We start from the raw sequence: 16,073 nt of genomic DNA, 5'->3' as shown, positions 1-16,073 counted from the left end.
CTGCTAAGCGAGCTGGGCGCGCTTATCTCGAGAAAAGACAAACGACTCGCTGAGCGAGCTGATGACACGCTAAGCGCGTAGATGCTTGACAGATTCTCCTCTAGATTCTCCCGACATGCTAAACGGGCTGAGTGTCTCGCTTAGCGAATGATTCTCGCTAAGCGCACAAGCCTCGCATAGCGAGACACCAGCCACAACAACCTTCTTATTCTTCATCTTTTCACCTGAAACTAAAGTTGCAAACACATTAATTCACATTGGAAGGAATATTTCTGCATAAAAATCAAACTAAACCTAAAAATATGTACAAACCTACAAAAAGAACCAAAAATTAGGGAAAAACATTATTTTCATAAAGCTTTTTAACACAAAAGTTAGTCGTAAATGACAACTAACAATACTTTCTAAGACAGTTGTTAGAAAACAACTGTCTTAAGAAAACAACTGTCTTAAAAGGTTGCTAGTCTAAGACTTTCTAAGACGGTTATTAGCTAATAATCGTCATAGCAAGTTTGACTTTTCTATGACGGTTATTTATAACCATCGTTAAAAGTCTTAACTTTCAATGACATTAAATATAAAGATGGTTCACAACCATCATTAAATGTTTCTATCAACCGTCATTAAATGCCTGTTTTGCAGTAGTGATGGAAGATGTGACCAAGACACGTATCTCCGGTGCGTGTGATGGGAGCACAAGTCGAGGCACTAACAGTTTCACGGTGTTGCGATTAGTACACGTGATTGAGGTTAGCAGTATCATTGAAAAGCGAAGAAAAGAGGAGAGATGACGAGGTAGAAAGGATGAAGAATAAGTGTAAAGAGACGAAAAGGAAATGTTGCCGTCAAAAATCTCTTTCGACGGTTATGCGGCGGAGCATGACAACATGGGGCTCTCCCCCTCTTTTTATTTTTCTGATCCTGTTTTGTTTCTCTCTTTTTTTATTCTCTTTTGATGTGTGAGCAGATTTGGATACTAAATGGCTAAATACATACCAAAAAAATCAACAATAGAGGAGCAGAAATCACCAATTTTTCTAATCCTTTTTGTTTCTCTCACTTAGCTTTTCTTCTTCCTCTTCACTCAAATTTTGATTTTTAATCTCTTTCCATTTTTCTTTCTTTTTCAGATTTTTAGAACCCCCCTTGCCCCCCTCATTTCTTGGATGTTGTCATGGTATTTATAAACTTATATCGTGTTAAGGTTGTTTGAGATCACCATAACAACATGGTTACTTGTAGAAGCAATTAGTACCATTATGTCTTTCAACTTTGATTAAAGGACTTGGGTGATTGTAGAGGCCACCAAACTAGTTTGCATCATTAGTTTGAACAAGAGATGAAATTTGCAGAAAGGGCATGGGGAAATGTTGAAGACTGGGTGAGAGTTGAGAAGGAAACACATTTTTTTTACCACTACATTTTTATCAACTGTGTTGAAAAAACAAAACTAATTTGTTGGGTGGGCCAGCTGGCCTAGTCTATTTACAAATGATTAAAGAAAGGAAAGAAGAGAGAAAAAATAAAAATAAAAACAAGAAAGTTGAAGTTTTTGAAATAAATTGACAAAGAACAAAATTAGGTGTTCACATGTGGTATGCAATATTTATATCTTTTTATCAACTTACTTAATCTACCTATTTTTTCTAATCATGTGTTTAAATTATATGCAATTAAACTTACCTTGAAAGAATAACATCACAAACATAATTCATAGCTAATTTTGCAATATTACTTGTTTATGCCCATGTTAAGATGAAGCTTATCTCTAATGCAATGATACTTTCATTCTCAATACCATTGTTGCTACTAAGTACATCATATTCACTATATGAAAAGCCTAAAATCCATATCATGACATTTACTTTTATATCTGAGAGTTTTGAAATAGGATCAGGATCAATTTGAGCAAAAACATTTCAGAATATAAAGTTTCCAAAAGGTCATTTTGGTATTAAGAGTTTTGATGTCGAACTAGTTGATCAAGAAGGAAACTTTATATCTTTGTATGAAACTTACCTTTATCATTGGTTTGCAATAAAGTACCATGAAAACATTACTATGTCTCCTAATCCTAAGCTTTTGTCGCCCCGAGGATGTTTTTTTCAAAAGAAATGAAGGCACATGTAATGGTGGTATTCTTTCACATTATTGGAGATTTGGAGTTGAATCACGTGAAACATCGTCAGACATTCTTGATCCTTTTGTTATAGAACAAGGTAACCCAACAAAAGTTAAAAAGGGATATGAAGAGAAATGGCTGCTCAACATCATAGTCACTAATTAGTTGCATATTAATTTTTATGAAATATTTTGTGAGTGATTTTTTATGTAATAAAATTTCTAGGATGGAAGGACATTATGTACTTCAACACCAAAATATGGAACAGGAAATAAGACAGGAAATGAGAAATGTTATCTAATTGGAATGTATGTTTGTTATCCATAATCGGGTTCTATCAATATTCATGATGGTGAAATTTTAATTCTAGAATCTAGATATAAAAATGAGTTTCGTATTGGAGTTATAAAACATTTCTACATCTATTTGGCAGAGGAACTATCACAAAAATATTAAAAATATAATTTGTAATTATTCATGTTCCTTCATCTATTGCTTAGTTTGGTTTTGCGATAATTGGTTCATATCAACATAAATATAAAAATTTCTTTTGTCCTTATCTTGATATAGAGTTTTTATTTTATGTCATCAAGAGGCCCTTAAGAGAGAAAAGAACAAAAAACACTAGAGATCACACTTTTTTCTTCTTTTTATTCAATATTCAATGTTTAATTATTTAAAAGTGTATTATTCTTTTTGTTCCAAATATATTTTCGTTATTTATTATAAAATGCATACCCTAATTTTCGTTTCGGTCTTTATGAATCACGTATATATTTTAATTAATTGTTCTTTTTTGCTCTTTAATGAATGGTTTTAGTAGTTAATTATATGCTTGATCATTTTCTTATACTTTTGAACAATAAAGGCTCAACATTATAGGTCATTAGGAGCATAGTAATGATGATGGCAATAATGGTGTTATAAAAATATTAAAGATAAACATTTTTATAATCATGTCAACCAATAATCAATTTAATAAAGGATATTTTAATTTAGTAACACATGATAATATCAAATTTGGTTACAAAGAAACATTTGCATAAAATAAGGAAAAATTCATGTCTTCTTAATCAATTATGTACTAATAGGGATTGACTTTATATATATATATATATATATATATATATATATATATATATATATATATATATATATATGTATGTATGTATGTATGTATGTATGTATGTATGTATATATTAGTTTTAATTGTAAATAAATAATTAAATATCATTTATTCTTCTTTTAGTTCATGTAAAAAAGAAATGAATAATGATTTACTTAAAAATTAATTATAGATATTAATTTTATTCATATAAAAAATTATTATTATCATACAATTTGATGCAATCCTCCCTAGGAGGGACCATCACTAGAGCCATGAGCAAGACTCCAAGAAGATTGGGCAGAGATGCAGAGAAGGCCCTAGGGTTCTCATGAGCCTTAGGGTAGATTTTGGGCCCATGGGCTAAGTATGAGTCCACTTATCTTTGTACATATTAGATTAGGATTTCATTATTTTTGGCCTTGTATTTAGGGCTCCATATGTAGGAGGGTACCCTAGAAATGTAGGATTTTTCAGCCCTTGTATTTTAGGGCACCTAGACTAGTTTTTGTATTAGGGTAGTTTTGTAATTTCACATGCATTAAGTGCACTATTTGATGTGTGTGTTGGGAGAGAAATTTAATTGAATTGGAGAAGCCCAATCCAATTAAATTTGACCATCCTAAGGGGGAGGTGAGCATTTGCTTGCTACACCCCATTGCCACATCATATAGTCACATTTGTGCATGTCCTTCATGCTTTACATGCCTCATGACACCTAAGCACACTTAGTGGAGAATCTTGGACTTGATCTTGGATTAGTGGGCTGAACCATAGCTAAAATTCACTAATCATAATTAGTGAAATTTTGGCTCCAAATTTGCTCAAATTCAAATTCAAGTGAAATTTGAATAGAAATTCAAATTTCCCTCCAATTTTGTGTGACACTTAGGCTATAAATAGAGGCCTTGTGTGTGCATTTTTTCAACTTTGATCATTTGAGAAATTAACTTCAAAGTTCAACCTCATTTGAGGCATAAATTTCTGCCCTTCTCTCCCTCTCCCTCCACTCATCTTCTCCTACCTTCAAGCTCTTATCCATGGCTTCCTATGGTGGTGAGCTTGTTCTTGACTCATCTTCTCCTTGAAGTGGCGTCTCCAATCACCTTTACTCCTTCTCCATTCTGCTATCATTGATTTTTAAGAAACAAAGAACTCCATTGATGAAGAAGATCCAAGGCCTACAAGCTCTACATGGAGCTGCATCACAATAGAGTTAAAAAATTTATTTTCACCCTAATAATTTAGATGCTAATTCCATTTCAAGTAAATTTTACTTCTCCGTAAGTTGATTGTAAATTTTCCTAACTTGATTTAGTGAAAAATAAATGTTATTCTCCATGAATTTTATTTTACATATCATTACTAAAAATCGCAAAGGGTGCTTATGTAATATACTTCTTCTTTTATATCATGTAAAAAATAAATAAAAAATAATTTACTTTAAAATTATTATAGACATTAATTTCATTCGTATAAAATTACTATTATACTACCAATGAATTAAAAATATTATTTTCACCCTAATAATTATTTAAATGTTGATGTGATTTCAAGTAAATTGTTCTTTCCCGTAAATTGAGTATAATTTTTTCCACTTGATTTCACACAAAATGTTATTCCCGATCAATTTTATTTGCATAAAATTTCAAAAAATCACAAAGGGTGTTTTTTTTTTAATTAATTGCTTCTTTTAGATCAAGTGAAAAAGAAATAAACAACTATTTACTTAAAAGTTGGTTATAGACATTAACTTTATTCATATAAAAAATTATTACTATTATTATAGCAATGAGTTACAAAATATATTTTCACCCTAATAATTATTTAAATATTAATGTGATTTCAAGTAAATGGTTTTTAAAGGGAAATTCAAGTGAATTGTTTGGTCTCATGAGTTGAGCTAAATTTTTTTTACTTAATTTTGTAAAAAATTTCCTATGAATTTTCTTTTGCATATAATTTTAAAAAATCATAAAGGATGCTTCAGTAATTTACGTCTTCTTTTAGATCATGTAAAAAGAAATGAACTGTGATTTACTTAAAAAATTATTAATAGACATTATTATTGTAAGAAAATACTCCTATTATTATAGGAATGAGCTAAAAATTATTTTTAGCCCATTAGTTTAGATGTTAATGTGATTTCAAGTAAATTATTTTTACTTAACATTTTTTCCTTTTCAGTTCTTTTCATATTCTTTATATGTAAAAGTTGATTTTGTTGTTGCATCCAAATGAAATTAATCTTAAAATCACTTCTCACCAAAATTACCAAACTAAAATTAATTCTGATTATAATTAATTATAACAATAATTGATTACTTCCATAAAAACACTAATTGATCACACATATAATCAATTATTAAAATAATGTAATTTTCACAATATAAAGACTCAATTAAAAAATGGATATTTAAGAATTCACAAAGAAATCACGACTTTTGTGCAGACACCAATTTCAAACTAACCTCTTTCTCCCTCTTCCTCTTCTCCCACCCCAAAAAAATCCCAGAAAAACACAACGACAATGATACTCTCTTGCTTTTGATTCCCATGCAAATTCTCCCAAACTAGCCTATGTCTCCCTTTTCTCTCTCAACCATGGTAAAAAAAATGTCCATGGCAAAAACTTTCCGCAAAAAGCTTCCAAGTCTATAAACACTGCCAAGTTGGCCAATGACTCCCCTCCAAGCTCAAATCGTTGTGCCAACTCTGCCACGAACTTTCCCCAAAGATCCCATCCTCCTCACTAAGTTCCTCTTCCCCCCTCTCTCTCTCTCTCTTCCATTCTGATAACTTTTCCTCACTGAGTAAGTACATTTTTTTGCAATTCTCAATGTGTTTGAATGAGCATTTGCAGAATTGAGTTTGCAAGTGATTCTCTTAAGTCAAAAGACATTTGTGTCTTAAGACGAATTAAAACCTTTAATTATTTTGATTAGATACAAATAAATAAAAAGGCTAAAAGCTTCGTCTTATGTGATATCAGACTAGGCTTCATAATCCTGCATTTGAATTTTCAGATGAAAGCAAGTTAAAGTCCTGATCTAACACAACATTAAAGACTTCATTTAATACTTTGTGTTTGAGATTCGCTTTGCATGAACTGTCTTACAAGACATTCTCCTAGGATCTGTCGAATGCCATAAAGAATAAATGAAGTTCAAGTTTTATGGAGTTGCCAAACAATATAAAAAGACTTACTCTGTTGTGATAAACCTATTGTGACTCAAAGGAAGTGGTTTTCTGTTATAGTATTCAATAAGAAAGCAAACTATAGTGGTTCAAAGTTTGGTTTGTAAGAGCCAGAAGAGGCAATGACAAATACTAATAACATTTAGAAGTTAGTGAAACTTGATGATTTACCAAGAACTAGACATAGTCTTTGTGGTTGAAGCGAACAAGTATAAATTTGTGTGTCTTATATCTCTTTTGCTTTCCTTCTGCTTTAAAATGACCTAGGGTTTGAATTTGGTTTTGTTTTGGAAAACTCTTTTTGGCCACAAAATCTTATTTCATCATCTAACTAAGTCTTTTGAGAAAATTTCTTATCGGTCTTTCAAAGTTATTTCAGACGATAGCTTTATGTTTGCGAAAAAGGTTTAGAAAATTTTTAAGATCACAATTCAATCCCCCTACTTATGATATTTTCCTTCATAGTTTGGTATCATAGCTCAACCTCTAAGAGCCGGACACCTGACAGTGTCTAGAGGAAAAGATCCTGAGGGTAGATAACAACAACCACAGTCAGTTTATATTTGAGGAATGCTCTTTCACAAGGCCATCAGGCTTCACAGGGAAGGACTATCCTTATTGGAAGGATAGAATGGAGATGCATATTAATTCCACTCAATACAAACTTTGGGTGATAGTTACAAATGGTGACATACCCATTACTAGAACAGAAGCAGAATGAAAAGAAGTTGACCTTCCTATAATAGATCTAAATACAAAAGCTCATTATACTTTGGCAAGTGCCCTATCCAATAATGAGTATAACAAGATGTATAGACTGAAGAAAACCAAATAGATATGGGATTTTTTTAGCATCAACTATGAAGGGACAAAAGATGTTCAACTTAGAAAAGTTGCTACTGAATGGACATGTTTGGAAGACTTCAAGTGCTTCAGAACGAACTTGAAGCTCTAGGACACACCTTCTCTAAATCTTAGATAAACCTAAAAATTCTAGATAGATTTCTCAAGGTGTGGAACCAAAAGCAACAACGATTGAAGAAGCTAGAAATCTAAAAACTCTTGCTTGAGATGAATTGTTGGTATCCTTAGAGTTCATGAAGTCCATCTTTAGAACAGAGAAGAAAAGAAGAGCTCCTCTAAAGCTCTTAAAGTGCAAATGTTTGAGTATGATGGCTCGAAAAATAGTTTTGGAGGATCCATAGATAATGAAGTGGGGCTCATGTCCAGAAAATTCAAACAAATGTTGAAAAAGAGTGAAAAGTTTTAACACTCTTCTAAAAGGAAAGACAACAAATTCAAGAAGAAATACAAGGAGGAAAACAATGAGATCATCTACTGTGAATGTATAAAGTGTCCTTAATTGAAGAAAGAAATATTCTAGTGACAAGAAAAAGAAAAGTATGATGATCACCTAAGACGACTCAAACAGTGAGAAGAGCAGTAGTTCAAATGATGGACAAAAAGTCAACTATTACCTTCGAAATAATCTTAAATTGAAAATTAGATAAGGTAATAGGATGATATTGCTCGATTTTATTTGACCCTGAAAACTTCAAGAGCAATAAAATTCAAATTTATCCCTGGCAAGAGCCAATTCTGAGTGAAAAACTTCAAGACCAAGTTAAAAATTGATATATTCAGTTTCAGTTCAGTATAAAATGTAAAAATTGTCTACTATTATTTTTTTTCTTTACAATATTTGTTAATTCAATTAAATTGATGTAAATATTCTATTATTTCCTTTTTTTCTTTTCAGTATGTCTTAGTCCATTCAAATTGGTACAAATCCATGCTCCATTTTTAGGTATCGTAACAACTTTTCTCTTTTATGTTTATCCAAGAAAGAAAGAATTATTATAGATCCATTTTTACATGAACAACTATCTATATAATAGTGCACAATTGAAGTCTCTAATAAGATATAATGTACCTAGATTTGCATCTAAGAAAGAAGGAATTATCAACTCTAATTTCTTAAACTTAAATCCCATAAAATATTCTTCCAGATCGGGTCAAGTTAGTAAAATGGGATGAGTAATAAAAATTTCAAAATCTCTTTATATCTTTTTTTGGCAAAGGTCATGCCATAACTATCTTTCACCATAGGTAATCTTATTTTAAGCCATATGAGATTGTTATGGACAGAAAAATTATCTTTTTGAATATTTAACACAACTGTATATACATGACTTAAACTTGAGAACTTTAATTAAATTAAAATAATCCCAAATCAAAATATAATATAATATTGTTTTTTGTTCCAAGCCAAAGACCACAAGTGTTTCTAACCCACTGGGTCAGATACTAAACCCACTCGCAATGGGTGACTATCACTGGTCCAATGAAATTTTGCATCCAAAATGAATCCAACATGAGTTCTCCCACTAAATAGATCGTTTCTCCATATGTGCACACAACAAATTCTTAGAGCAATGTGTCAATGATCATATGGGTTAAAATATAATATAGTATAATAATTTTTTGGTTACATTATTGGTATGGAATATCCATTGACTTTGCCAATAACTAATTTTCTTCAGAAAACTTGGTTGATCACTTTTGGTGGAATTCTCTCTTTCCAACAACTACGCCTTTTCCCATTCACTAGGTTCGAACTTGAGACCTTATGTTCTTTTTTAAGGGAACTCAAGATCTTACTTTTTACTAAGGAAACTCGAGACTTTACTTAAGGAGACCGACTCCAAAATAACACTCTGGCAACTTGCTAATATAGGTTATGTTTGATAAAACTAGCTTATAAGTTAGTTGAAAGCTTATTAGTTATAAGCTAGGAGATGAAAAGTTGGAAGCTAGCTAAAAGCTTATGGCTATATTCGGCAATACATTTTAACTAGCTTTTAGCTTTTTTACTAGCTGAAAAATTCATTTGGCTATTCAGTAAACCAATTTTTTTAGTAGATTCTCAGTAGCTTCAAGCGTTTTCGAAAATGCTACTTGAAATAATGTTTTTTTAAAACGATAGTTTCTAGTTTTTTTATATTTTCTTTCATTTTTATCCTCGATATATTTATTCATTTTCCTTGATACCTTTTTAAAATAAATCATGACTATTATTTTTTTGTCAATTTACACTTTCCAGCTACTTCAATAATTAGTTTTATCAAATACTTTTAATTTAATAAATTAACTTTCCAACTTCTAATTAGCTTTTCAGCTAGTTTTGCCCAACATTGCCTATAAGATAGTTGATTTAATTGGAAATGTTTAATAAGACTAGTTGATAAGTTAACTGATAAATGTCAAATGACCTAAAATGACATATTTAATATTTCTAATATGTAAATTTTATTTCTAATAACTTATCATTTAAAAAAGTAGGATAATAATTTTTCAAATTTTCTATTATAAAAAATAGTAAAATTATTTTTTTCATTTTTTTGGAAAACTAAAATTAAATAAAATAAAATTTATTAGAATTATATTTTTTTTTTAACATTTGAAAACTTTATTAATAATATTATTTTAAAACATAAAAAAATGTGTTTTCTTAAACATTCTTTTTTATTTGTACAAGAAGAACTGGAATGCGCATGTCTTTAACTTATTTAATATGATAGATTGATAAAATTTAGTATCTTTTTGTTGAGGTTTTGCTACTATACAATGGAGTACGTATGATTTTAATTTTTTTTCATTAACTTTGAATTTCAAATAAAATAGTAAGAATAAAATTGAGAAGAAGAAAAAATTATGCAAATTTTACCACAAAACTTTTATTATTTTACAAATTTTGCCACTAAAGTCTTATTTTCATAAATTTTGTCACTCAACTTTCATAATTTTACAAATTTTAACACTTAAGATTTTTTCACGAATTTTAACACTTAAGATTTTTTTTTATAAATTTTACAATCCAAGAGTTTTACAAATTTTACCATCTAAATTTTTTATTTTACCTTCACGTTGATAACAAAACGATGTAAAAAATCATTTTTTTATATTTTTGGACATCGATTATAATTATAATTGATGTAGAAAAATGACTTTCTACATCGGTTGTGAGTATAATTGATATAAAAAGTCACTTTTCTGCATTGGTTATAATTGATGTAGAAAAATGACTTTCTACATCGGTTGTGAGTATAATTGATATAAAAAGTCACTTTTCTGCATTGGTTATAATTACAACCGAAAGTCAAAATCATCTATATTTTATCAATGGTGATAAAATGAGCAAAACTTGAAGACTAGGGTGATAAAATTCACTTTTCTACCTTGGTTATGATTACAACAGATCTCAAAAGTCAAAATTATCCATCTTTTATCAATGGTGATAAAATGTGTAAAACTTGGGTGATAAAATGTGCAAAACTTGAAAATTTGTGTAATAAAATTTGTAAAATAAAACTTGGGTGATAAATTTTACAAAATAATAAAAGGTAAGTGATAAAATTTGTAATTAAACCAAAAAGATAAAAGAATTTTTAAATTAAATAAAAGGATGAAATAAAATTGTAAGGATAAAGTTAAGAAAATTAAAAAATTAATAACATGCTAACTTATTTTCTAAAAATTACTTCAAGTAAATTATTAGAATAAAATCATGTATTAAACAAATTTATTTTATTTAAAAAAACTTATAAACTGATAAAAAAATTTATAAACTCATATCTTATGAAATATAGCCCTAGTCATATAGTATAGTATATATAGTATATAATAAAATAATAGCGTTATTAACAGAGACACGCAGACACAGTCCTTCAGTCTGTCTGTCGTTCTATTTAATTCCCCTCTCCAAATTTCAACCTCTGTCTCCTCTCCTTAACAGCATCATCACATGCACCCGCGATTCCTACGATCCCTTCCCATGGTCTCTTCTCTGCACCCTCGCCGTACCTTCTAGAACCTTCCCTCAGATCTCAATTCCCCTTCCGCTTTCTCCTTTCATGGAAATGGCTTCCACTCCCCGCACCGTCGAAGAGATCTTCAAGGACTACACCGCCCGCAGAACCGCCATCGTTCGCGCTCTCTCTCAAGGTAACGTTTTCTTTCTCTCTCTCTCTCTCTCTTCGCTTTTTTTTAATCTTTTCTTTCGAATTTCATTGAACGCTCTGATTTGTTTCGGTTTTTTTGTTCTCAGATGTGGATGAATTCTACGGACTCTGCGATCCAGGTAACGGCGCGGCCTCGGATCTGAATTGCGTTTGTTTTTGTTTTCCACTTTACGTTCTGAAATTATTATATATATATTTTTTATAATTTTCCAATTGTGCTTTCGTGTTTCTGTGTGAATTGTGCGGGTTGACTTTTTCTTTTCTGAGAATTTGGAGAAAAAAACTGTATAATAAAATAAAGTCAAACTTTAACATGTCCCATCCCACATGTTTTATAAATAAATAAATAATAAACATATGTATATAAATATATTGTTTGTTTATAATATTCACAAATTGGTTAACTAACTAATTTTTGGTTAGTCATAAGCTGGTTATGGATTCGTAGTTTTTTGGTTTCTCTGTGCATACTGGTTAAGCAGTGTATGTGTTGTTGCTAATCGGGAAAATTGTGAAAATGTAAAGGTTGGTTTGTTTGTGTTCTTCTGAGACGCATTGGGTTCTGGATTGGGTGGGGTTTGAATTTGATATGCACGTAACTGGTTGGATTAGATTCATGTTGGAAGTGATATGTTAGTTGTTGTGGTTTCTTATGATGATTATTGTGAATTTCTGTGTTGTTTCGTTGAGTTTGAGGCTTGTCTGGTTGGCCCTTTTAAGATAAGGAGAACTCGTGCTTTTGGAAATGATATGTTAGTTATCATGATGATTATTATGTTTCATTGTTTTAAAGTTTTAACTGAGTTGACTAGCGTTGTGTAATCCTTATATAGCCAAACTCGTCTAGTGAGATAGTGAGATAAGGCTTTGTTGTTTTTATTGTTGTTTCATTGAGTTCAATGTTTCTCTGGTGTTTGTTTCAAGATAAGGAGAACTTGTGCCTCTATGGACATCCGAATGAAACATGGGAGGTGACTTTGCCGGCAGAGGAAGTTCCTCCGGAGCTTCCGGAGCCTGCACTCGGAATCAATTTTGCTAGGGATGGCATGAACCGCAGGGACTGGCTTTCTCTGGTTGCTGTGCACAGTGATTCGTGGTTGCTCTCTGTGGCCTTCTATCTTGGAGCTCGTCTTAACCGCAACGAAAGGTACTTTCTAGCTTTTTTTGAGGTGTAAGCATGTGGTGATAGTTTAAGTTGGTTATAGCTCCGTATCTGTGATGCACATGCTTGAGAGCTGTGTGAAATGTTGAAAAATGGGGCTTGTTATTGTAATTGTTGCTGAAATGCATCAGTATCATCATGGATGAATGTCATTGAAGAAATAGTGGCTTTTTAATTAATTATAAATGGATACTATTTTATGCGACATTCCTTGATTAAAATGTGTTTTGAGGCAATGTTATCTTCCCTGTATCAGTAGAGTTTCCCTTCTCATCCCAAAAATTAACAATTCAAGAAAACTAATCATGAACTTGAGGTTTGTGATAGGGATATAGCCAATGTGCTTGTGTGAATGCTTATTCTGGAAATTAAGGTTTAATTTTTAACTGACCAATTATTTCAAATCACTTTGTAAGTGCTTTACCTTTCTGCAATCATGTTTATCTTTCCCCCTTACAACTGGGAGCTGTAAAGGGGATTGTAGGTCTCAAAGATACTTAATGGAAATATAAAAAACTGAGTTTAATTTATTACTTGTATGGGAGAATATGTGCATGCTGTTGCTTTGGTTCTTGGGAGTTTTTCCTTTATAGAATTCCCATTCTCATTGGTTTTCTTTCTCAATCATTTTTCCTCAACAGTCAACATCTGCTCTATAACGGGCATATGGCTCCGTCCTTCTATTGATGGTTCCATTGATTCTTTATGGCAGGAAACGTTTATTTAGCTTGATCAATGATCTTCCTACTGTTTTTGAAGTTGTGACTGAGAGGAAGCCAGTAAAGGACAAGCCCACTGCAGACAGTGGAAGCAAGTCTAGAGGCAGCACCAAGGTTAGTGTTGTTGTTAGTGTGTGTGATACTTGTATTTTTTATTTTATTTTTCTGGTGGGGTCATCTGAATTTAGTTGGTTCATACTTAGACATGGTTAGGTTGTGCTCGTGCATTCAAAAAGTTTGTAAGTAAAGCTATCAGTATCATTATACCTTCGGATCTTCTTTATCTTTCTTGTTTGTCTCCTAAATAAAACAAAAATACTTTTTCATAGAACTACAATCAGATGCCATTGACTTGTTATTTTTATGGTTGACTTTCGGAAGCTGCTCTTTTTGTTTTTTGATTGCCAAATGGTAGTTGTTAATTTTATTTTTTTTTGTTAGCGGGGGAATCGAACCCACAACCTTTCCCTCCCTCCCTTCTCTTTTTACCTCCAAGCCAACCTAGTTACTCCTAGAAGCCGCATTGAGTACAGTCAAAATCTATACTAGGCCTTAGGGTTTCTGGATCTTAATGTATATATGTGTGGAAAATTTTTCTCTTCTCTTATGATCACGGAAATTGCAATGTGAGTGAATAAATGGACTGCATTTTAGAAACCCTTTGATCATGGTATTTGTTTTATGTTGCAAATACTTCCTAGACTGAATTAAAGCTTTTCTAGTGGGCTAAACCTTGCTGCTATATGATGCTTGCTTGTTCATTTATCTGCAGAGATCAAGTGATGGGCAAGTTAAGAGCAACCCAAAGTTTGCAGATGATGGTTATGAAGACGAGGATGATGAGCACAGTGAAACCCTTTGTGGGAGCTGTGGCGGAAATTACAATGCAGATGAATTTTGGATTGGCTGCGATATATGTGAGAGGTGGTTCCATGGGAAATGTGTGAAGATCACTCCTGCAAAAGCTGAGAGCATAAAGCAATACAAATGTCCATCATGCAGCTTGAGGCGAGGCAGGCCCTAAGCCGAAGGCAAAATGTGAAGTGAATAATGCTGTTTCATGGCCGACAAAGATACTGTAATATTGTTGTATCTTTTATAGAAGTTGTAAACGGTATAGTATCTATGTCTGATCATAATCTTTCAGATTAAGTTAATTTCTTCTACCAAGATTAATCATCAGTGTATGTTATATAATTTTATAGAATAGAATTCTATACATTTTATTTTTGTCTATTAATCTATATTTTGCTTGAATTTACCCGGTGTATGTATGGTTATTTTACCTTGTGTCTGAATTCTGAGATAGAAGGTAGCTGGTAAAATACTGAGATGAGAACTACCACCTTTTCCGGATTTCTGTTATAATTGTGCTATAATTATGTTGATGTATAGGTTATTCAAAGGTTTTTTATTTTTTTGTTTTATGCTATTCTTAAATACTCGTGTCAGACCTGACATTTAACTTATAAGGTTCTGCTTGATATGAGAAACCTGTTATGTTTTTCTTTATTTTTATTTTATAAAAAAAATGGTGAAAATTATTGTTTTTTTAAAGATTTGCATAAGAAATTATCAAAGTGAAAAAAAATGTTTTTTATATTTTAAAAACAGGAAATGAAGTAAAAGTAAGATTATTATGTTATCTGGAAAAATATTTTTTCAAACCATATAGGGATTAATTGTTTTATAGTAGTTCTTTAAACTCGTCTTAGATTACACTTTGTAGACTAGTAATGAAATTTGTAATTTTTAAGTTTTGCCTTGAGTGTATATATATATATATATATATAACTCTAGAAGAGTGATATGGTTTTATGGCTTGAGTAGTTATAATCTGACGATAAATGATGGCTTGAGTCAGTTGATCTTAGAAAGAGTTTCTATATTGTAAATTAACGTTGGAATTGTTTTTTTGAGATTAAAAATCTCATATTGTGGGTGATTTCTTTTAATGAGGAGTCCTAAAAATTGTTTAGAAGATTAGATGTAGATCACAATGGAGTAATTTTGCCTAAGTAGGAGTTTTTGTGCAACAGTAACACTAAGAATCGATTACAATGGACTGTAACTGATTAACACTTGCGGAAGCTAGGCCAAAAGTTGAACCCCTGTTATTGTAATCGACTATACCTAGTCATAATCAATTACAACTAAGTGGATTTTAGTTTAAGGTTTCTATTTTAATCAATTACATAGTGTACCTAGAACCTATGGTGTTACAGTATACATTTTAATCAATTACCATATCATTAAAATGACTTCTGGTGTGTTTATTTGATATGGCAATCGATTACGATAAATTATGATCAACAGTACGTGGCAATTTTAAAATTAAAGGGAGCGCAAAGAGTCAAACTAACAATGTCCGGCAATTATTGTCACTATTATGCAATCGTAACTTAAATAGACTACCGTTACATACATGTGATTATCCTATCAGTCGACCCCAACACTGTAATTGAAATTATCTATACTTATCTACATACGTATCTTAAATTACCAGCGTTAGAGTGCACTTAAGAATAGCTCAGAGACAATTTTTGTAGAGGATGCATGGAAAATTTAGGCAGATTTTTTTTTTGCTCAAAGTTCAAAAGTTAACAACAGAAAGAAAAGGCCCAAGGCCTACAAATACAATGTAGAGAGGGGCGTTGTTATTCTCATACCGTGTTTTCTATTCTCACTACCTACATGGGTGGGTTTTTGTTTACTTATTTCCAAAATTAACCTTCCTATAGAAACA

The 16,073-nt window shown here is 31.3% G+C and overlaps 1 protein-coding gene across 1 annotated transcript; it reads left to right on the top strand.

Annotated features, from left to right (window-relative positions):
- The first annotated feature begins 11,200 nt into the window (after window positions 1–11,200).
- LOC100779170 (PHD finger protein ALFIN-LIKE 1-like) lies at window positions 11,201–14,687 on the top strand. Its single transcript, NM_001255606.2, has 5 exons — window positions 11,201–11,429; window positions 11,533–11,565; window positions 12,371–12,593; window positions 13,321–13,441; window positions 14,100–14,687. The coding sequence occupies exons 1-5, from the start codon at window positions 11,339–11,341 to the stop codon at window positions 14,349–14,351; spliced, it is 720 nt and encodes a 239-aa protein (NP_001242535.2). The 5' UTR covers window positions 11,201–11,338; the 3' UTR covers window positions 14,352–14,687.
- The last annotated feature ends 1,386 nt before the right edge of the window (window positions 14,688–16,073 follow it).

This window comes from Glycine max, chromosome 3, assembly GCF_000004515.6.
Source record: "Glycine max cultivar Williams 82 chromosome 3, Glycine_max_v4.0, whole genome shotgun sequence".
NCBI lineage: Eukaryota > Viridiplantae > Streptophyta > Magnoliopsida > Fabales > Fabaceae > Glycine > Glycine max.
Note: the sequence above shows the minus strand (reverse complement) of the source record. Positions and strands in the feature narration are given on the sequence as shown.

Excerpts from the sequence above, each read along its gene's own strand:
- LOC100779170 (NM_001255606.2), top strand. The coding sequence starts at position 11,339 with ATGGAAATGGCTTCCACTCCCCGCACCGTCGAAGAGATCTTCAAGGAC. Across the intron at positions 11,430-11,532 it reads CGTTCGCGCTCTCTCTCAAG|ATGTGGATGAATTCTACGGA; the intron begins GTAACGTTTTCT and ends TTTTGTTCTCAG. Across the intron at positions 13,442-14,099 it reads AGTCTAGAGGCAGCACCAAG|AGATCAAGTGATGGGCAAGT; the intron begins GTTAGTGTTGTT and ends ATTTATCTGCAG.